This window comes from Benincasa hispida, chromosome 10 (assembly GCF_027475165.1).
Source record: "Benincasa hispida cultivar pf3 chromosome 10, pf3_genome.v1.1, whole genome shotgun sequence".
Classification (NCBI taxonomy): Eukaryota; Viridiplantae; Streptophyta; class Magnoliopsida; order Cucurbitales; family Cucurbitaceae; genus Benincasa; species Benincasa hispida.
Window position 1 is genome coordinate 55,245,314 of NC_143487.1, and position 21,729 is coordinate 55,267,042.

The following is a 21,729-nucleotide window of genomic DNA, read 5'->3' on the forward strand; positions in this document are numbered from 1 at the left end:
GTTTTATAAAGAAATTTTAAACTACAATCCACTTAAATTTAATGTTTAAAATTAATTCAAACTCAAAATCATTTAATAAAAATTTCATATTAAATAAGATCCAAAATTAAGAATCAAATGCATTGAGATTGGGTATCCAATGGTGAATGGTTAATAAAAACCAGAAAAATAGAATATAATATAAAAACAAATTAAATATCCTTAAGAAAAAATAAAACGTAGATCCTTGAGAAACGTATAAATTGGGTGAAATAGAGAAGAAAATGGAAAAAATAACCATAAATAAACAATAAAATAACAAAATAAAAAATACAAAATAATAAAAAAAATGAACCAACAACAATAATAATAAAAGTTAAATAAAACAAATAAAACAACAACAAAAAAATAGAAAGTAGAAAACAAAACAAACATAGTTAACAATAATAATAAAAGATAAATAAAAACAAATAAAATAATAAAAATATGAAAATAGAAAATAAATAAAAATAAACTAATAATAAGAAGAAGATAAAATAAAATAATAGAAAATAAAATAAATAAAAATGGACAATAGAAAATAGAAAATAAAACAAACTAATGATAATAATAATAATAAAGATAAATAAAATAGAAAAAAATAATAAATAGAAAATAGAAAATAAAATAAAAATAAACTAATAAGAAAAAGATAAATAAAACAAAAAGAAAATAAACTAAAAATAAAGAATAACGTTTATTGTTTATTGCTCTTTCTTCTCAAGAGAAGAAATTGGGGAGTGCCAGCAAGAGAATAGCTTAACTGGCATTATGTTCATATTATCAACTGTGCGCGCCACTCGGGAGATGATTCAGACACAATACGACGAGATTGAGCGACTGGAGAAGCCAATTGAAGAGTTCTCAAAGAACCTCAATAGCCAACAAGACAATTTCCAAACACTATACACATTCCCCTCTAAATTTATTGCTTTGGTTTGATATGGTTCAAAAGAAGATTGACCCTTGTGAGCATGTAATGGAATTAAAAGAACAAAAATTAAAGTAGCGTTGAATCGGTAAGAGCATTGCTTCAAGAACATGAAGAAGAACTTGCAATCAAGGAGAGCAACAGAGAATGAAAACTAGAAAAGAATAAGCATGAGACAATTCAAAATATGATTGCCATTAGGTGTAAAGAGAAGATTAGACAAGATAGAAAAGACTATAAAAGTGTGGACTAAAGAGCAATTAAAGAGGACAACGGAGAACTCGAACAAAAAGAGGAGGAGCTTGAGACAATTCAAAATATGATTTGCAAGTGAAAAAAGAGACGATTAAACAAGATAGAAGATATTTATAACGCGAGCCACCCTTGGTGGCCTCATTTTGACATATGTACGAAGCCAAAAAATACAAGTACATCAGTATATCTACAACTTTTAGTGGTCCAATCAGCATTAATGTTTCTGTCTTGACACAAAATCTACTCAATGCTCCAAAATGCATTTACAAACGAACCAACCAACTAAATCAATTACATTAAAACTTGGGTTTCTTCTGTGCCAGTTGAGGTGTAGCGTTATTCGATGGATGTAGATGTCGATGGTTGTTGCATCTTAACCTTCTCGTGTCTTCAAGTAACAACAATGAGACTATGAACATATACTTTGGAGAGTCTTTAGGTTTTGGTTAATTTAGTTAAGCTCTATTCTTAGGGTGCTAATACAGTATTTATATCCTTATACATTTTCTTGTAAACATATACTTTTTCACATGGTAGGGTTGGAAATGGTTCAGTTCGGTTCGGTTTGGTGGTCAAAACGAATCGACCGAACCGAACCAAATTTTTTAAAATGTGAAACCAAACTGAACCGATTTATTGGTTCAAACCATGCAGTTCGATTCGGTTTCAAATTCGGTTTTGGCATTTTAAAAAAAATCCATGTTATATTCTTTTTTAATTAAAAAATGGTTCGGTTCGGTTCGGTTTTGTTCTTTAAATTAAAAGCGGTTCGGTTTTACTTCTTATATATATATTAGTTAAAAACGGTTCAGTTCGATTTCAAATTTGGTTTTCGAAAGTGAAACCGAATCAAACCGAATCGAATTGATTCGGTTTCAAAATTTCTTCAAACCGGATCGAACCAGATTTTTTGGTTCGATTTTTGCGGTTTGAATGACCACCCCTATCACATAGTATCAGAGCTTTGCTAGCTGGTTTCTTCCTCTTGTTCTCTGTCATCGTTGCCATTCGGTCATCTGCCGACGACCCAGAACCCCTCTGACGTGAAGAACAACCCAAATCCCCTATCCAAAGCCACAATGAAAAACTCGATCCTCAATCCCCACTGTGAAAAACTCGATCCTCGATCCTGTAGCCTCTGTGAAATATTTGATCCTTGGCTTCCACTGTACAGAACGCAACCCCTTGATCACATATCCAGAACTCGATCAAACTCGATCCCTGATTCTTCATCCAGAACTCGATCCAGTCCAAAACTCGATCCCCGATTCCCGGTCCAGAACTTGACCCCCGATCCCCGGTCTAGAACTTGATCCTCGATCAAGCTCGATCCTTGACTCTCGGTCCAGAACTCGATCCTCGATCGAACTCGATCCTTGATCCCTTCAGCCAAGTCGATTGAACTCAATCCCCAATTCCCCAGAACTCGACCCTTGATCCCTTTAGCCAAGGCATCAAGCTACCAAGCCTCTCTTGTTGTCTCTAGTTTTCTTCTCCTTCCAAGCCGCCAAGCCACATGGAAAAAGATCATGTATTCGTCCCATTTGTACTATTCTTGATGAGACAAATTACATTACTTGGGCCCATAAAATAAAGAGTTTCCTAATCGGGTGTAAATTATGGCAAATCGTCATTGGTGATATTCCCCAGCCAATCAAGATATCCACTGAAGAAGATGCTAGATTTATCGAACGGTTAGAGGATTGTGATAGCAAAAACCATCAAATCATAACTTGGATCGAAAATACATCTATATCGACCATTCATGTTCAGTTTGATGTGTTTGATGATGCCAAAAGTTTGTGGGATTTCTTATCTACCCGGTTTTAGTCTGTTGGCTTAGCTCACTATTATCAACTGCATAACACTCTGATTAATCTTACTCAGAAGACGGGGCAATTTGTTAATGACTACTTGGCTACACTTCAGCCATCTGGAATCAATTGGATCAAGCTAAAATTAGTCCTGATCACTTTCACCTTATTAAGTTTCTTATGGGACTTGTCCAGAAAATGAGTCGACCTATGTTGCTTTGCTCTACCGTAGCCCACTTCTATTTCTAGATGTAGCAATTTAGGAAATCCTGTTTGAAGAAAAGCGTCTTGGCATCACTTCTTCCCGGCAATCGAAGGTTGTACTCGCCAGCACTCATATGCCTAGTACTTATGGAGCTCCCTTTTGTAAAAACTGTAAGCTCACTAGGCCTAAGTTTGCTTGTCCAAAAGTCGAGTGCAAATACTGTCACAAAAGAGGTCATATTCTGGACAACTGTCCTACAAGACTGATGCGTTATTTTATGATGTGAAATTATGGAGGAAATGCGATGATGAAAATGCGTTGAACACTCAAGTTTTCTCAGTGGAATCCAAGTGAACCCCACTAAGTTCCTGGTAAGTCCAGGATCGAACTCAAGGACTTGGGAAAACAGGTTTGCGGTGGTAACTTTTAGAAAACTTTGAGGTAACCGATAACTCAAATGATTGTTGGTTTGTTTTTTGATTGCGGTAATGAAAAATAACAAATGCCACAGATTTAAGAAAAGTTTGATTGTGTGAAAGATGCACTGAGTATGCAGATGAACAGGTTGAAAAGGTCTTTAGCTAGCGTTACTTGGGAATACGTCAGACTATGCGATTATGCTACAACCATGCACAACAAGTCATTTTTCAATGCAAATGCGATGCTCCTAAGTCTAGGTCGATGTGGTGAATGCAAAAGTGTCCATAGAGCTTATTCCTAAGTCTCTACTCTTTTCCTATGCGATGATGCAAGATGCATAAAGACAATGTGACCGCATACAATCATATCCTATCTGTAGGATGCATGCGATGCGTTAATAGCAAATAATTTTTATTCCTAAGCTCTTATCTCTTGATTATGCGTTCTAATCTAACTCTCCCGAGCCTAGATTCTGATCTAACCTTCCCAAGCCTAGATCTTGTCCTTAGACTACCCTCTCAAGTATCTCTAATGGACAAATGAAGCCTACATAATACAAGATAATCGCATAGAATGAAGATCCCCAGTTAAGCTAGTTAAGTGCTTCTCAACCCATTCAACAGATTTAGCTACTCATGTGTAAATAACAAAGAGTGAACAAATATAGAGAAGTAAATTCCATTTCTATAAATGAGTTGAATACAAAACAACAATGGAAGATAAAAGTAGAGAGTCTGGTAGCAATCCCTTGCTGACCGAGGTTTTTACACTGGCAATCTCTATTCGGTTCAAAAGACATTCCTGCTTCCGCAGGAGTCGGCCCTCTTTCTGATCTTGAAGCTTCCGACGCTCTCCTAAGCTTACTGGAACGATCTGTCGGCACAACCTCCTTCTCTTGCTTCCGCCTTAAAATAAAAGAAAATCTAAGAACAAGGCTAAACTATGAACAGAATTTGTGAACTCGGAACTTTCGAATTGGTGAACCCTTTTTCTAAAGGATGCCTTTGGTATTTATAAAGCTTTCGGGGTGAAAGATGGCTTCTCTCTTATGATTGTACAGATGGGATGACTTTAATTCTCTGACTGATGCGCCAAATATTTGTCACCGAAAAGCTGGATGTACTTGTTATCGTTAGCGGCTGTCAACATTCGGATTCGGTCGTCATCAGCTTTTTGTTCCATCGTGATTAATTATGCCTTTCACCCAGATGCGTCCACCAAGTTGCACCAGCTCTATGCGGCAATCCTTCTTGAGCAGATGTTTGCGAACACAAATCACTGCAAGGCCTTGTGGTAACGCTGCGCTCGTTCGCTGATTTCTTATGATCGCTCTTTTCGCCTTGCGTCAACACATATTCTGCATAAAAATACAAAAATCAACGGTTTCTATACGTTGAACGCATGCGACCGCAATATTATGAATTTGATATTTTATCAACGCAACCAGCATTGTTTAAAAACTTAGCACTATGATAACGTGCATTTCTGCCCGTTATCACACCCCCAAATTTAAACAATGCTTGTCCTCAAGCATAAACTAAAGATTTCCTTTACCAAGTCGACCACAATGTTCTTTTCTTAGATTTCTCAATGATACTTCGTTCAAATCCTATATACCAAAGTTTCCTTAAGTCTTATTCAAGTCTGCTCTTAAAATATTTCTAAGACCTAGGGACCGCAAGATTAACCTTCAAAATGACTTTACTAAATTCCGGGACATCGCATGATTTATTTCAAAAAGAAAACTTTTCCACCGGGGTGTCAATTGATTTTTATCCTTGCAGATTTCTTGACATTATTATTTTTTTTCTAACCTTACACTGATCCAAGTGTCTTGCCTTCGTTTTGACTTACCCCCACATGTGTCATGCGGACATCCAACCATACTTACTTGGTAGCGGAGTTGCGGTCATTTATTTGATCCTAGCGACTTACCTTCGTTTTGGCTTGTCCCCACGTGTGTCATGCAGACATTCAACTACGAGTAAGTGCCCTTCACAACTTAACTCTTATCAACATGAGTTTTCCCATTGCGTTGACAGTGGAGTTGTTATTCTCAAAATTTTTCTCCTTTATTTTTTTAAGGTCAAATAATTTTAAACAAAACAACATTCTTTTACTGCAATTTTTTTTCAAAATAGCAAGGTTGAAAATAAATATCTCACCTTCAAATATAAAATGCAGCAATATCCTCATTGCCAAAAGATTGAAATAAGTCATGCGATGTTCTTAGAAAGCTTCGTAAAGAGAGTTTGAAAAAAAGCTAGCAAACCCCTAACTTCTAGAAATATTTCATGAGAAAACTGTCTTAACGTTAAATTGATTCTAGTATATACGAAAGAAATTGAAGCATATTGTTCATCATTGAAATCATAATTGGCAAATAGACAACATGCGGTAACTTACTAAATTTATCAATATTAAATAATTGCGGTAATCAAAGAGAATGCGATGATAAAATTTGTAAGACTAAAATGCGATGGGATAGTGCAAAATTTGAAATAACGTGAAGGAAGAATACAACCTCCAAATTTGCGTTGTCGCCCGAATTATGTATTGATGCATCTTTCTTTGCGGCGATCTATCTTCTTTAGATTGCGGTGACAGAGTAAGATAAGTTGCTTCTTCGTATAACACCTCCGCAATCCTGTGCCTCGATCGTTGCAAGAAAAACAGAGAGATGGTCAAATAAGATTAAACAAAACTTGCGTCCCCAAAATTTCTTTTTTTTTTTTTTTTTTAGAATAAGAAAGGTGCTGGTAACAAAAAGGTAATTGCGATAATAAATAACGAGATGATAAAAGTTCAAGAAGTATTGATGCAGGAAAAGGATATTCAAAAGGATTGCGTCCCTGATGAGGTTGAGTTATATCGTAACTCAGGGACTGCTTATTCTAGGCTCGTCTTTTCATGTCTATAGTGGCTTTTCCCTCTTTTCTGTGTCCTATGGGAGCTTGACTGCCTTAATCCGGAGCTTTTCCCCATGAATGTTCAATACAATCTCTTCCTTGCGCACATCAATTCGATCACGACAGGTTGAAAGGAATGGTCGTCCCAATATGATGGGCGCATCTTCGTTTGCTTTACAATCCTAAATGATGAAGTCGATCGACAAGATGAATTTATAATTGAGATTGCACCATTTTTCAATTCTCCTTCAGGATATATTCGGGATCTGTCCACAAATAGGAGAGTCTCTTTCGTGGGCGTGAGTATGCCGATATTCAATTGCTTGAATATTGATAGCGGCATTACGTTTATACTCGCCCCAAGATCGCATAGTGCTTTGCCACTGTAGGCCCCTCCGATAGAGCATGATATCGTGAAGATTTCTGGGTTGCTCATTTTAGGTGGGATCATAGCATTTTGCGTTGCGACCACTAATGCAATCTTTTCTTCATCATTTTTTCCCCTTCAATCTTTGAGGAGCTGGTGGTAGCTGGACTTCTTTTGTCTCATATTCTGAAAGCTTGTGGGTGGACGCATCTTCAGGGTTCATTTTCTCGAGCTTTTCGAACTATAGGTCAACAGATCCTCGGTTATCACCGCACTCAAGTTGGGCGCAATGGGATCCTCCCTTACTTCCACAGTCATGTTGTCGCTTAGCATGGAGACTACTAAGCATTGTTCCTTCCTGATACCCCCAACATTGCGAGAAAGCTCAGTTGAGCTCGGCAATGCTCCTTGCGGTCTATTTTTCAGCTTGCCCACAATTTGTCCCATTTGAATTTCGAGATTTCTAATGGATATAGCTTGATTCTGAAGCATTAATTCGTTTTTTTCAATGTACTGCTTCAACAAGCTTTCAAAGGACGAAGATTGCGGTGTATGTGAGTTGCTAGCTTGGCTATACGTTGGACCGTTTGTTTGCGGGAAAAATCCGGTTGGCCTTTCTTTTTGCGCCACTGGTTGCAAGTTTTGTTGATTTTTCCACGCAAAATTTTGGTGGTTTGTCCACCCGGGGTTGTATGTATCGGAATAGGGATTGTTCTTTATGAAGCATACTGACTGTGGGTTTGCTGGGCATTCTTCCATCGAGTGAGTATCTCCACAAATGACACAACTTGCGGTCGTTTGAGCAATTGCGTTGACCTGCCATTTCTTCGCTCCCGTGTTATTAATTGTGATGCCTTGTATTAAACTCATCATCGCAGTCATTTGATTTTGCAGGGATGTGATGGCCCCGTTGTTTGCATCGTTATCTTTAATTCTTAATCTTTGATCACTTTCCCGCCAATCCTCGTGATTTTTGGCAGCAATCTGCGAAAAGGGGTTCAGTCCTTGGTAAAAGATCTCCATCTGCAGGCAATCTGGTAAGCCATTATGTGGACAGTCTCTTACCATCCGCTTGAACCTCGCCCAGGCATCGCTGAATGATTCATCATCTTCTTGTTCAAAATTTGTTATTAACTTCCTTCTTCTAGCATTCTCGGTTGGTAGGAAATACTTCTTCCTAAACTTTTCCATCACCTGTTCCCATGAAGTTATCTCCCCTGGTTCGAGAGAATATGCCAATTTTCTTGCCTGATCACACAAGGAGAATGGGAACAGAGTGAGTCAAACTTGCTCGGTTGAGATATTCGGGAACACAAAAGTGTTGCAGATTTCTATGAAGCTTCGGAGGTGGGCGTGCGGGTCTTCGCCACGCCTCCCTCCAAACTGCCCAACAGCCTGGATCATCTGCAACATTATCGGCTTCATTTCAAACCTCGATCCATCTAACGTTGGCCTCATGATTCCTTAAGAGAAATCATAGAGGTTGGGCAACGCATAGTCCCGAATGGGTCTATTGCGGTTATTCGCAAGAAGGATGGGGTTGGCCATTATATTGTTCGCATTTGCAGCCCTTGCTTCCAGTTGTTCCACCATTCTTGGTGTTCTCTCTTGTTATCGGCGGTTGTCTCTTAGTCTGCATCAAAATGTTCTCTTAATCTCCGGGTCGTTATTCACCAAAGATTGAGAGTCTGCAAAGAAATCAGAAAAATTACCGTTAGCACACTATTTTGCCGAAGTCCCCGGCAACGACGCCAAAAACTTGATGTGTTATTTTATGATGTGAAATTATGGAGAAAATGCGATGATGAAAATGCATTAAGCACTTAAGTTTTCTCAGTGGAATCCAAGTGTAAACCCTACTGAGTTCCTGGTAAGTCCAGAGTCGAACTCGGGGACTTAGGAAAACAGGTTGTGGTGGTAACTTTTAGAAAACTTTGCGGTAACCGGTAACTCAAATAATTGTTGGTTTGTTTGTTGATTGCGGTAATGAAAAATAACAAATGCGACGGATTTGAGAAAAGTCTGATTGTGTGATAGATGCACTGAATATGCGGATGAACGGGTTGAAAAACTCTTTAGCTAGCATTATTTGAGAATACGTCAGACTATGCGATCATGCTACAACCATGTACAACAAGTCATTTTCCAATGCAAATGCGATGCTCCTAAGTCTAGGACGCATGTGTTGAATGAAAAAGTGTCCATAGACTTATTCCTAAGTCTCTACTCTTTTCCTATGCGATGATGCAAGATGCATCAAGGCAAGGTGACCGCACACAATCATATCCTATATCTAGGATGCATGCGATGCGTTAATAGCAAATAGTGCTTATTCCTAAGCTCCTATCTCTTGATTATGCGTTCTAATATGACTTTCCTAAGTCTAGATTCTGATCTGACCTTCCCACACCTAGATCCTATTCTTAGACTACCCTCCCAAGTATCTCTAATGGATGGATGAAGCTTACATAATACAAGATAATCGCATAGAATGAAGATCTCCAGTTAAGCTAGCTAAGTGCTTCTCAACCCATTCAACAGATTTAGCTACTCATGCGTAAATAACAAAGAGTGAACATATATAAAGAAGTAAATTCCATTTATATAAATGAGTTGAATATAAAACAACAATGGAAGATAAAGGTAGAGAGCTTGGTAGCAATCCCTTGCTGACCGAGGCTTTTACAATGGCAATCTCTATTCGGTTCAAAAGATATTCCTGCTTCCGCAGGAGTCGGCCCTCTCTCTGATCTTGAAGCTTCCGGTGCTCTCCCAAGCTTACCGGAATGATCTGTCGGCACAACCTCCTTCTCTCGCGTCCACCTTAAAATAAAAGAAAATCTAAGAACAATGCTAAACTATGAACAGAACTTGTGAACTCGAAATTTTCGAATCGGTGAACCCCTTTTCTGAAGGATGCCTTTGGTATTTATAGAGCTTCCGGGGTGAAAGACGGCTTCTCTCTTATGATTGCATAGATGGGATGACTTTAATTCCCTGACTGATGCGCCGAATATTTGTTACCGAAAAGCTGGATGTACTTGTTATCGTTAGCGGCTGTCAACTTAATTCGGATTCGACCGTCATCAGTTTTCTGTCCCATCGTGATTAATTATGCCTTTCACCCAGATGCGCCCACCAAGTTGCGTCGGCTCTATGCGGCAATCCTTCTTGAGCAGATGTTTGCGAACACAAATCACCGCAAGGCCTTGCGGTAATGTTGCGCTCGTCCGCTGATTTCTTATGATCGCTCTTTTCGCCTTGCGTCAACGCATATTCTGCATAAAAATACAAAAATCAATTGTTTCTATGCGATGAACGCATGCGACCGCAATATTATGAATTTGATGCTTTTTGGATGCAATCTAACATATTTTATCAACGCAAGCCAGCATTGTTTAAGAACTTAGCACTATGATAACGTGCATTTTTGCCCGTTATCAAAGACCACCACGACCACCATGATATACCTCCAAGTCTCGATTGTTTACACCTAATCCTGGCTTTGCCTCTACTGCTGCTGCTGCCTCTGAACCTTCCCCGTCTACTTTTCAAATGAGTGACTTACAGGACTTGCTTAAACAGGTGATTTCATCCAATTCCTCCGTGCTTGCGATCTCCCTAGGTAATAGATGGCTTCTTGATTCCGCTTGTTGCAACCATATGACGTCTGTTTTTTCTCTTCTGTCTTCACCTACTCCTACCAAATCTCTTTCTCCCATTTATGTTGCTAATGGTAATTGCATGACCATATCCCATGTTCGCTCTGCTGACACTTCCCTGTTATAGCTTTCCAATACTTATTGTGTTTCAAATCTGTCGTTTAATCTTGTCTCCATTAGACAATTGTGTGACCTTGGTTTAACTGTGTCTTTTTCTTCTACTGGGTTCAGGTACAGGATCTACGGTCGGGACAGATGATTGATACGAGCCGCAAAGTGGGAAGATTGTTTAAGCTCACATCTCTTCGACTTCTTGTTTGTTCTCTTTCTACCTCTATCACCAACTCTGCTATCTATTAGTGGTACCTCCATCTCGGTCATGCTTCTTCCGAAAAACTTTGTCATTTAATCTCTAGTCATAATTTGAATAACGTCTCTAAATTTGTATCTTTTGACTGTTTGAATTGCAAACTTACAAAACAACCTACATTGTTTTTTTCTCAGTTTTGGGGACCCACTCCTATTTCTACAGTCAATGGGTATCGCTACTTTGTTTTATTCATTGATGATTACTTTCGGTTTACCTGGATATATTTCCTTAAACATCACTCTTCCCAGTCTCAAATATATATTGATTTTGCTAACATGATTCACACTCAGTTTTCTCGTCCAATCAAAGTTCTGCGTACAGATAACGCCTTGGAATATAAGGACTCCAAACTCCTTTCCTTTCTCACCCAGCAAGGCACTCTTATGCAGTGCACTTGTCCTCATTCCTCTCAACAGAATGGGCGAGCGGAACAGAAACTGTTGGGGATGATGCCCTGAAGTCTCGTGTCATGTAGTTTGTAAACATTTTTTGTACGAACACTTGTGATGTATAATATATGATATTTACTTCACTTTTGACTTTGTCTTAATGTTTTATTTTCTTTACCACAAACCAATAAACTTAAAATCCCTCGTTGTCTTAATGTAACTTAAGCATGTATGTGGTGACATACAAGTGGATCATGTCTTAAGTGATAACCAAAATATTTTGTAGTATATGGATATAGGAGGAAAACATTATCCTAGTAATGCTATGGATGTGGCCCGCTTTGTGGAATAGTTACAAGTGTTGTGACTTGTCGCAGATGGTCTGGTCCCGATCATTCGTGTAAAAGATATGTGAGCAGGGGCATCCTATACGAAGAGTTTGAATAAGACTTAACCATGAAGTGTTAACGTCTCGTCATATAACTCTGTTCATGACAGTGAAGTCACTTCACTAGGATGACCATAGGTAACATGACCACAATCCTGAGTGAGTTGGGATGGATGCAAGTGCCAGAGCGCTGACTCAAACCTACCACTTTGAGATTCGTCTGATTTAAGAGCTGGGAACTCAACTTCACAAGATGGAGTTTACTCCTTCCCTGTTCACACATAATAAGACTATGTTGTATTGTTCATTAGAGAGATCAGCTATACTTACGAGCACATGTGAAGGGTCATCGTAGGAATGCCTGGCAGTTAACGGATGGTGGATATCGTGGCTAAAAAGTTCAGTCAGTTATTCACGTACCGTTAGAGCTTCGACCATAGGTCCATAAGATCCCCTTAGTAGCTTGGATACAAGTTGAGATTCAATTTTTGGGTCAGTTTGAAATGTTCAAATTGACAAAGGGAATTCGATTATATATATATATATATATATATATTATATATATATATATATATATATATATATATAAAATATAATTAACTTTATGTATGAGACACATTAATTTGGAAAAAATTGGACATAAATATGATTTATATCTAATGGAAAAAAAACGTTATGGTGGTTAATACATGATCTTTAACCATAGGTTATGAATATAATGTGATTATATTTATTATTTTATTAATTGGACAGTTATGGGATAATTGGCTGACGTCTCTTTTGTTTTCCTAACGGATGAGTAAGAAGAATCGTTTTGAGACGCTTAAATAGCTCACAGTGTAGTGTGAGATTTCAAGGAGTGTGTCATCACTTAGTAAAATCAAAGCATATACGATAGTGCTGAACGATCGCTTATCGCTTACATACGAGCTTTACTAAACGATCGTATAGATGATCGCTTAACTTTTCCTACACGATCGTATAGACGATCACTTACCTTTTCCTACACGATCGTATACTTCACCTGCATTTTGTCTATACTATAGACGAATTTTTCTCCCACTTGTTTGAGTTGTATACGATCTCTTTTCCTCCTCCCCTCTACCAAATCCGAACAAAGCCCATTTGGATTCCCACTCCGAGAAACTGAGGGTTCCGAGTCATGGTGTCATCCCTATTTTCTTCTGTTCGTGTGTTGACTGTTCTGAAGGAAATCATGCACGACGATTTCCATGAGCAGCGGAAAGATCATTCCAAATTACAACCACGTATGAACATTACAATTATAGTCAAACACAAACATATGGTTATGCATTCATTACAGAAACATGATACAACAAAAACCAAGGAGAAATCTACACACATTTGTAGACTCATCGCCAAGCTCCTTGACCACAAATGCTCGAACATAACAACCTCAAATGCTCATTCAACACGACCGCTACACTACACGAACATCGCACACTCGAACTTAGCAATCACCTGGGTCACGAACACCCCAACAACACGAACGACCTCCACAGAACCTCGATGACATCGAGTTAAGTATGACACCACCAAGAAGGCTACCTTGGTATTCTCGATATGAGGCTTCCGAAGAAATTTGTTTCGTGGAGTTGAGCTTGAGTTGGTGTTGATAAGATGTGATTTGATCACTAGTACTTGATCCTCTGATTCTCTCTCAGTTGAATACGAACTTAAAAAGCAATGCGCGTGATTTTCTTGAAGTTGAAGCCTTAGAAGAGTCCTTGTATCTTCAAAGGACTTCAGCCTTCAAGTGTGATTAGAATACTTGTATCTATAAAAAGAAAACTTCAGTCAAAGAGTTGTGATGTAGAATTGCTGACCTCCATTGACCTCCATAAATGAGGGAAGCCTCTCTATGTACTCTCAAATGGGCTTCGCCATCGAAATATGTCACCTCCTAATTGGTCCCAAATTTAGAATTTCGTCATTAATTTAGTAAATAGTATGACAATCTGTGATTGATCCAAAATTTCTCGTTCAACCGGCTCCGTTTCAGATTGCTATAGCAAAATAGTGTTCAATAATTTCAACTCAAACTTTAAAAAACATCTTACTTTAAATATAATAATCAAAATATACTTATAATCAACTTTTTTTAAAAATTTCTTTTGTAATTTAAAATTTTAAATAATTATTTATTATAATAAATTTTGTTTCTTATACATTAATTTTTAAATATTAAGGAAAGTTTATTTAAACAAATAAATATGGTATACTGTTTTAAACAATTGATGCATTTAACTCATAAAAAATAGAAAATAAATTTGATTAAGTGAGAAATAGATAAATATATAAAATAAATCTTCTTTTTAAAGTATAAAATTGAAAACTAAATATTAACTAAAAATTCTACTTAAGTTTTAGGAGAATTTGAAAGCTAGAATGATACAATTTTTAAAGTCAACCTGAAATTAAGGTATTTTAAAAGTGATTTTAACATATTTAAATTAAATCTATTTTACCAAATGCAAAAAACATGAAATTGGCGACTTTTCGATACAACTAACCAAACGTCACCTAAGTCTTATTTTGATACCCAAACAACCTAAATGTCATTAATATGACTTGAATCTATTATCCAACACTTCGAATGATCAATCTTGTTGAATGCTTTAAACTTAAATTATATTCGTATTTTGTGTTATTTATGATTATGGACCTAGGACTTAAAGAAGTGTCATATAAATATCTTTTAAAACCTATTGACACCTCTAATATCATCTACTAATAAAATTATTCTCTCCTTTTTATAAACGTAGCTAACATATTATTAATGAACCTCGTAAATATCTATCTTGATCTTCATTTTTTACGCTTTCATGCTTACTTTATTCGTCAAATTCATGACAAATCCTCAAGGTCAGTATTACTCAAAAGATCGAGTCACTACCACCCAAGTGTTACTAATATGAGCCACCCTCGGTGGCCTTCGTTTGACATATTGTTATTGATATTATATGTATGCCACAACAAGTTTGCCTGTAACTTAAACAAGCATTAAAAGAAACAGAAAAATAACATTTCAACAAGTTCTCTCGATATTTATAATTTTTTTCCCTTTCCTACATATCTATTGATATTCAAATATACATCAATATATCTATAACTGAGAGGTGGATATCAACATTAATGTTTCTATCTTATTCATTAGTTGAACATTTTTCTAAGGACAAGAAGGAAAGAGTACCCTCTTCTAAAAAGAAGGCAACTAAGATAATGTCATCTATGACATAGAATCTACACTACTCATGTAAGCACAGGAGGAACCCAAACCCAAAAGAGCCTTAATCTACACACTACCTCCGAGAAGGATTTACAGTAGAACCAACCAACTAAATCACTAACATTAAGAGTGTGTTTGGAATGCATTTTCAAGTGTTTAATTTGGAAAAATAAAAAGTCATTTTAGAAGAAATTAGAATGTTTGGTAACCACTAAAAAATGTAGTGTATCTTCAATCATTTTTGTTAGAAGTATTTAAATAAAAATGAGATTTTTGAAAAATATTTTTTTATCAAGTTAATCCAAACACCCCTAAATTAGTTGAAAAGCATACCTTAAATTATGTTCCAGACCTAGTTGGGCGTGTATAATGATTTCCATGTTCAGTAGCTTCATGACCACCCATATCGAGACCAAATAGCCCATGCATTCCAATAAATCTTGGATTGTACCGCTGAGACATTGACGCTTCATCGTGTACTCTTGGTCTTGGAGATGAACTTGAGAACAGAGGACGAGTTGGAGGATGCTTTCGAGGGTATTTCATTGGACCATTTTGAAACTTACGTCTCTTCCGCACATGTTGCGGTGCAGAGTTATTCAATGGATGTTGGTGATGGGGTTGATGGTGGTTCTGGTGCAGTTGTTGCATGTCGGACTTCTCCAAATGTGGTGGTTTCATTTCACCCATAGTCGGATTTGAAAGTTGTGGTTGCTGAGTCGTCGAACTTGTCGGTAGACCATGGCAGTTGCATTTCAACCTTCTCATCTCTTCAAGTGAAGCAACACGGTTTTCAAGCCCTTGAGATGAGATTTCAGAACTAAGGTTACAATATGCAATACATGTAATTACCGACTTCACAGCATCTATCTCCTTATCTATGGCTTCATCCTATAGCAATCAAAATTATAATCTTAGCAAAAAAAAATATAAAGTAAAAACCATTTTCTTTTCCATGTTTTTGTAGAAGGTAACACTCATTTTTTGAGGATTTCTCGAGAACAGACTAACCATGGCAGCAGGTACATCTTCCTGACCTGTATTCTTCTTGCTGGCTTTCACAGTGGCATTTCTTGCATCTCGTAAATATTCGTTCAGTATCTGTACAGGTCGAAAGGATTCCAACTTGTATCCACATATAAACCTCACAGCCTCGATAAATTGCTTTCTTCCAATAAGAATTTGTACAATTTCTGCATATTGCAAGAATATGAGACAAAATCGCCAATTAGAATGTGTTTGGACTAAACGTCATGGAGTTGATTATACTGGAAGTTTTTGTTCTAGTTATGTAAAATCAAATTTCATAACTTAAATAAGATAGGTACGGTAATGTTTGAGTTTACACAAGCTTTTGTACTTGTTCCTAAAAATTGTGGACAAATTGTTTCCCATTCCCTTTTTCCAATTTAAAATATATATATATATTAGCAGAATTATCCTTTTACTTATAATGTGTCTAATGAAGGATAATAAAATAAATATAAATCGATTCTTCTATTTTTAACATTTTAGGCCCTTGTTGATCACTATGGATAAATTTGAGACTTAAAAAATTACCAAAACATTTCTATTTAATTTTGTAATTTAAAAGAAAAAAAACAAAACAAAACAAAAACAAGTAGCAGCAAATGAACATAGAACGAAACTAACCTTGTATCTTTTGCTTATACCCAAACATCAGGCACAATTCTGATGCCTGTTCATGTAGCACTATGTTCTCAAAGAGCTTCAAAATCTCATCCCCGCTAAACGAAGTTGTCAATCCATATGACACTAGAAGTTGCAAGAAGCCAACAACAGCATCCATAGACCCATTTGAATCACTTCTCATGTTCAATTTCCACTCAACTGCAAGCTTCATTGCATCTTCTCTTTCCTTTGGACCAATAATTGGTGAGATTTGCTTTAATTGTTTTAAAAGAAGTGTCGACCACCTCAAAAACCTTTCTTCCAAGCCTAACTGTTCTTTCTTCAGCTGTTGGTGAAAAGAACCTTGAATCAGATCCAAGACAAGTTTTGCAGGGTATGATGACTCTTTAAGAATCGGTAAGATTACACTTGGTATCAATTTCGGTCCAGTCAACTTCTTGTTCAGAAGTAAATATAATCTCTTCTCGTTTGGATCCATGCTGAGCTGTTCATTCTTTGAGGAAGAGACCAACACTTCGTTGGCTGGCAAAGATTCAGGTTGTTCCAGTTTAACAAAACTAGGAGTTGCACTGACCTCTGAATAAAATGAGAAACAAATGGTAGAGGGATTTGACAAACAAATGGTAGACCAACACATGAATTGGCATTTGATTTTAATAGCTAGGTAGCATTAACAATTTGATATACTGTGAAGACAGCAGGATCAGTGACAACATAACTTCCTTGGGTCTTAAGCATATGTAATTTAATGCAAGATAAAAGCTGTTTAATGCAAGATAAAAGCTGCTAGGAAATCAACAAATAACAAAAAAGGTAAAGAGTAAAGAATCAGAAATTGTGTGTTAGCTATGTCCATAGACGAAAAGAGTAATAAATAACATATAAATATAAATATAACTTAGATTTCAAGAGCATTGCCCTTAAATCTCCACCAAGGAACATCACCCCTAGACTCGTGCTTGTTAGAGTCACATAACAAATTTAAGGCATTTCAACAAAAACATATCCCGGTATTAACCAGTAAAACTATACCTACGAAACTATTTTGCAAGCAATTTGTAATAAATGATAATAAAGATGGTGAGAAAAGGACATGTACTGCTTACCAGATGATTTATCTACAATACCAAGTGCTCGGGATAGATCAAATGCTTGTTTATATTGTGAAATAGAATTCAGAAGAATCTGCAGTTCATCTGCATTAAAATCTGAGGCCAACTGAAAATTAGCTACAAGTAGCAAGAATGCCACCACCTCCACATGATTCTCAACTGGCGTCGACATCTTAGCCTTCCACTGGCCTGCCAGCACTAGAGCTTCTTCTCTCAGCGGAGGCGTGATTTTTGGTGAGAAGTTCAATAATAGTTCAGACAGCAAAATGCATCCCCTCTTGACATTATGCAAATCGATTTTTGCATCTTCGGACACTGTGTGTGGAGGGTAGAACCATCTCATAGCATCTAGAACCAACTTAGCAGGATTGGAAGACGTTTGAAGAGTAATAATCAGTTCTGTGCGCACCAAATCATGCAGTTTCAGATGCTCACATAAGAGAGCTAAAAGAAGCTTTCCATCTAAAGCCGATCCAAAATGAAAATTTGAAGTATTAGAACTGCTGGTCAGTCTGCAGCCTGATTCCTCAGTTTTCAGTTTCAGATGAATATTGTTTGGATCATCTATCAATTTTACCTTTTCATTACATTTTTCCATCAAAGCTCTGACTAGACTGATATCTTTTTCTTTTGACTCAAGTTCCTCAGCCACCACATTGTGTTGTATTTCTTTTAATCTTAGTTCTTTAGGCCCTTTTCCCAGCAACAATATCTGCGAGCCCATGTCCGCTTTTAAAGATTCAATCTCTTTTAGATACATGCTCAATTTCTCATCTTTCCTGATGAGCTCCTCTATCCGTCTTTCGAAATTGTTTTCTTCGTTCTTAAGATTATTTGAGCGATCTTCTATTGACTTCCTTAACACATTGAAATGCTCTTTTTGAGCTTTTAGGCCTTCAAGGCATTTACTGACTATCAAAGAAATGGAATCGTGTTGTTTCACCACTGATGGCAACTCATTAGAGTAGTCATGCACTGATTCTTGTGGTGAATCATGGTGGTTCTCCTTCAATTCCCATTCCTTTAAGCATTCGTTGATGGCCTTTTCTATCGTACTAACATAATTTGTAAGCAGTATAACAGCATTCTGGCAATCTCGAACAGATTGTTGGGTGCCATCAAGTTGCTTTTCCTGCACATCAAGTTCTTTACTATGTTCCTTGATGCAGTTTTTGATGGATTCTAATTCTGATTCCTTTGATAACAAGTCTTCAGAAAGAGCCTCCAACTTGCTCTGCATTGCACCAAACTCCTTCTCTTTAAGATCAAGCTCTTCAGTCCGCACTTTTATAGTCTTTTCTATCTTGTCTAATCTTTTCTCTTTCCACTTAGTGGCAATCATATTTTGAATTGTCTCAAGCTCCTTTTCTTTCAGTTTGAGTTCTCCCTTACTCTCTTTAATTGCCATCTGGATTGCATCATTCTGCTTCTCTTTGATTGCAAGCTCTTCTTCGTATTCTTGAAGCAAAGTCCTTATCGATTCAACACTCTTCCACTTGAACTCACATTCCATTGACCGCTCTTCGATTAAGAGCATTATACCATTTAATTTTTGTTCTTTTAATTCCATAACATGCTCACAATCATCAATCCTCTTTCGAACCATATCAAATGCCTTCTCCTTCTCCTCCAACTCCTTCTCAAGGTCCAAGAATCTCATGCAGGCTTTATTAACCTCATCTTCTTTCAATTTAATATCCTTCGACAAAACTCCTAGTCTCTCTTGCGCTATATCCAATTCCACCTCTTTCTGTTTAACCGCACCATCACATGTCACAATCAAACGATTCAACTCGCTCAGTTCATTCTTCTTAAACTCAAGTACTTTCGAGCATTCATCAATAGATTTCTTCACATCATCCAACCGCCCTTCCTTCAAGGCAAGAGCCTTCTCCCGTCGCTCAAGCTCCTCAGACTGCGTTTGAATCATCTCTCGCATGGAATCGAAGTGCGTCTCTAAATCTTTCCATTGAAGACTAAAGAGAAGAAACGAAGAAGCCTCTGAATGTAACTGTTCGTGTGCTTTGCAGAGATTACTCTGCTTACACTCCGCAAGTTTCATATGAGAAGAAATCTTGTCCATAAAGAAAAAAATATAGTTCTTCGCAAAGAAAACATATAATGCAGAGCTATTATGTACAAACAATGAACGCCAAAAAAAAAAAAAAAAAAAAGAAAAAAAAGAAAGAAAGAAAGAAAGGAACAAGAACAAAGAATGTACAAGGAAAAGGTAGTGTCAACAATGTCGGAAGTAAATGCAAAATACCGAAACGAAGATAGTGAAAACCCTAGAATCCCGCCATGGAAGAGCTTCAGAGAAATCAGAAGATGGAGGAGAGTGATTGAATGAAAATGGCAGAGGCTGGTTTTGCTTGTTTTTTTCCCACCAGTCCCCATATTTATACAAAAGAATAAACAAAGAATTCCAAAATAAATTAGGAAAAGATTATCATTAATTAATTATTAATTTTTTTTCCCCCAAGGAACTGTTGTGCTGTGATCACGGGTGGTGGGGTGGGATGAATTTTAAATTTATCCGTTTTAACTCCGGTAATCTAGCAGCTTTTTTTAAAAAAAAAAAAACTACATTTCGATAATTTAGCAGCTTTTAAATTTTAAGATTTTCGAACAATATCATTTTCGTCCAATATTTCGAAATTTAAAAATTACTTTAGTCTTCGAATTTTGAATTTTATTCTATTTTCATCTTTAAATTTTAAAAAAATATTATTCATTTTAAATCTCTAAAACTTTTAAAAAAATGTTTATTTTATTACCTTCTATTAAGATTATGTTGATATTTTAAGATAAAATTTGTTTAATGGTGAAATTGCATCTAGTATGATTTGAGCAAGATGAAAATGAACTAAAATATCAATAATCAACGTACAAAGATAGTGAACGCCAAAATCTTGGACGCAAAATGGCTTTTAAAATCTATAGAAAATGGACCACCTAATTCAAAACTGAAATCCTAGATTCCTTAACATGACTAACAGTTGAGACATCTATTTAAGAGTTAACAAAATCTGAATAGTAAAGATAAAGTAAGAATTTTTTAAAAGTTCAAGGACTAAAATAGATACTTTTAAAAGTTTAAGGACTAAAATAGAATTTAAGTTATATTTTAATTTCAAATTTATTCTATATATTTTTTTCAATTTTAATCTTCAATTTAGTCATTACTCTATTATTGATTTTTTAAAAAAATATATATTTATTAATATCTCCAACTTAAATTTTGAAATGTATTTTTCCATTAATATTACTATTAGCATTAAATAATTCGAAACTAAATTTAAAATCTATTAAAAGTAGAATTAAAATCGAGGTCATGATAATTTCCTATTTAACTTTCCATTTTCTTCTACTAAAGATAACAAATAAATAAAACTTTTCACTTTCTAAAAATATTTATCAATTATAAGATAAACGAGTATTATTAAATAAGCATATTTTTTCGTTTAAAAAAAGCATATTTTTTATATTTTCTATAAACATTTTTTTTATATTTCTCTCCCACGTTCCCAAAATTTTATACCAAAATTCAAATAAAAACAAAAATAAAATAAGATAAAATAATTTATTTGATCTGTTTGGATTTCATATTTATTTTCATATTCTCAAATCTTTCTCGATTGTCGATCCTACCAAGATTTTATATGCATATGCAAAGAGATTATGATAGTTCAATAGTTTAGAATTTTTTTATGATTAATGAAAGGGAAGAATTATCACATATTTATTTTAGGAATGTTGTGAACGTGAGGAACACGTAATACCATAAAATATAATATAATAATAACATAAATAAATATTAAAATTAATCAAACCTAATATACATATTAACAAAATTAAATAAATTAACAAAATATTAAATAAGAAATTTATCTAAGTTCTTTACTTTCACCTATTTTCATGACTTTGCCAACAAAATATAAATAAGAACTTGAATGTGTATGTTCCAAAACCCACCAAATGACACT

At 36.0% G+C, this 21,729-nt stretch overlaps 1 protein-coding gene and 1 non-coding gene across 10 annotated transcripts; one reads left to right on the forward strand and one right to left on the reverse strand.

The window, feature by feature from the left end:
* Nucleotides 1–6,045: 6,045 nt before the first annotated feature.
* Nucleotides 6,046–20,125, reverse strand: LOC120087846 (uncharacterized). 9 transcript variants are annotated; one of them, XR_005484710.2, is made up of 6 exons: nucleotides 17,738–20,125; nucleotides 16,632–17,207; nucleotides 15,990–16,171; nucleotides 15,312–15,869; nucleotides 13,576–13,652; nucleotides 6,046–6,290 (listed from the first exon to the last, which is right to left on the reverse strand). XR_005484710.2 is itself a non-coding variant. In XM_039044780.2 (5 exons), the coding sequence occupies exons 1-4, from the start codon at nucleotides 19,824–19,826 to the stop codon at nucleotides 15,318–15,320; spliced, it is 3,399 nt and encodes a 1,132-aa protein (XP_038900708.1). In that variant the 5' UTR covers nucleotides 19,827–20,125; the 3' UTR covers nucleotides 6,046–6,290; nucleotides 15,312–15,317. The 9 variants fall into 9 exon arrangements, 8 of the variants coding, with proteins under 8 accessions (XP_038900708.1, XP_038900709.1, XP_038900707.1 ...); XM_039044780.2 differs by lacking the exon at nucleotides 13,576–13,652; XM_039044781.2 differs by lacking the exons at nucleotides 6,046–6,290; nucleotides 13,576–13,652 and adding an exon at nucleotides 8,441–8,607.
* Nucleotides 7,959–8,065, forward strand: LOC120089616 (small nucleolar RNA R71). Its single transcript, XR_005485289.1, has one exon. It is a non-coding gene; the product is annotated as a small nucleolar RNA R71 (small nucleolar RNA).
* Nucleotides 20,126–21,729: the final 1,604 nt, after the last annotated feature.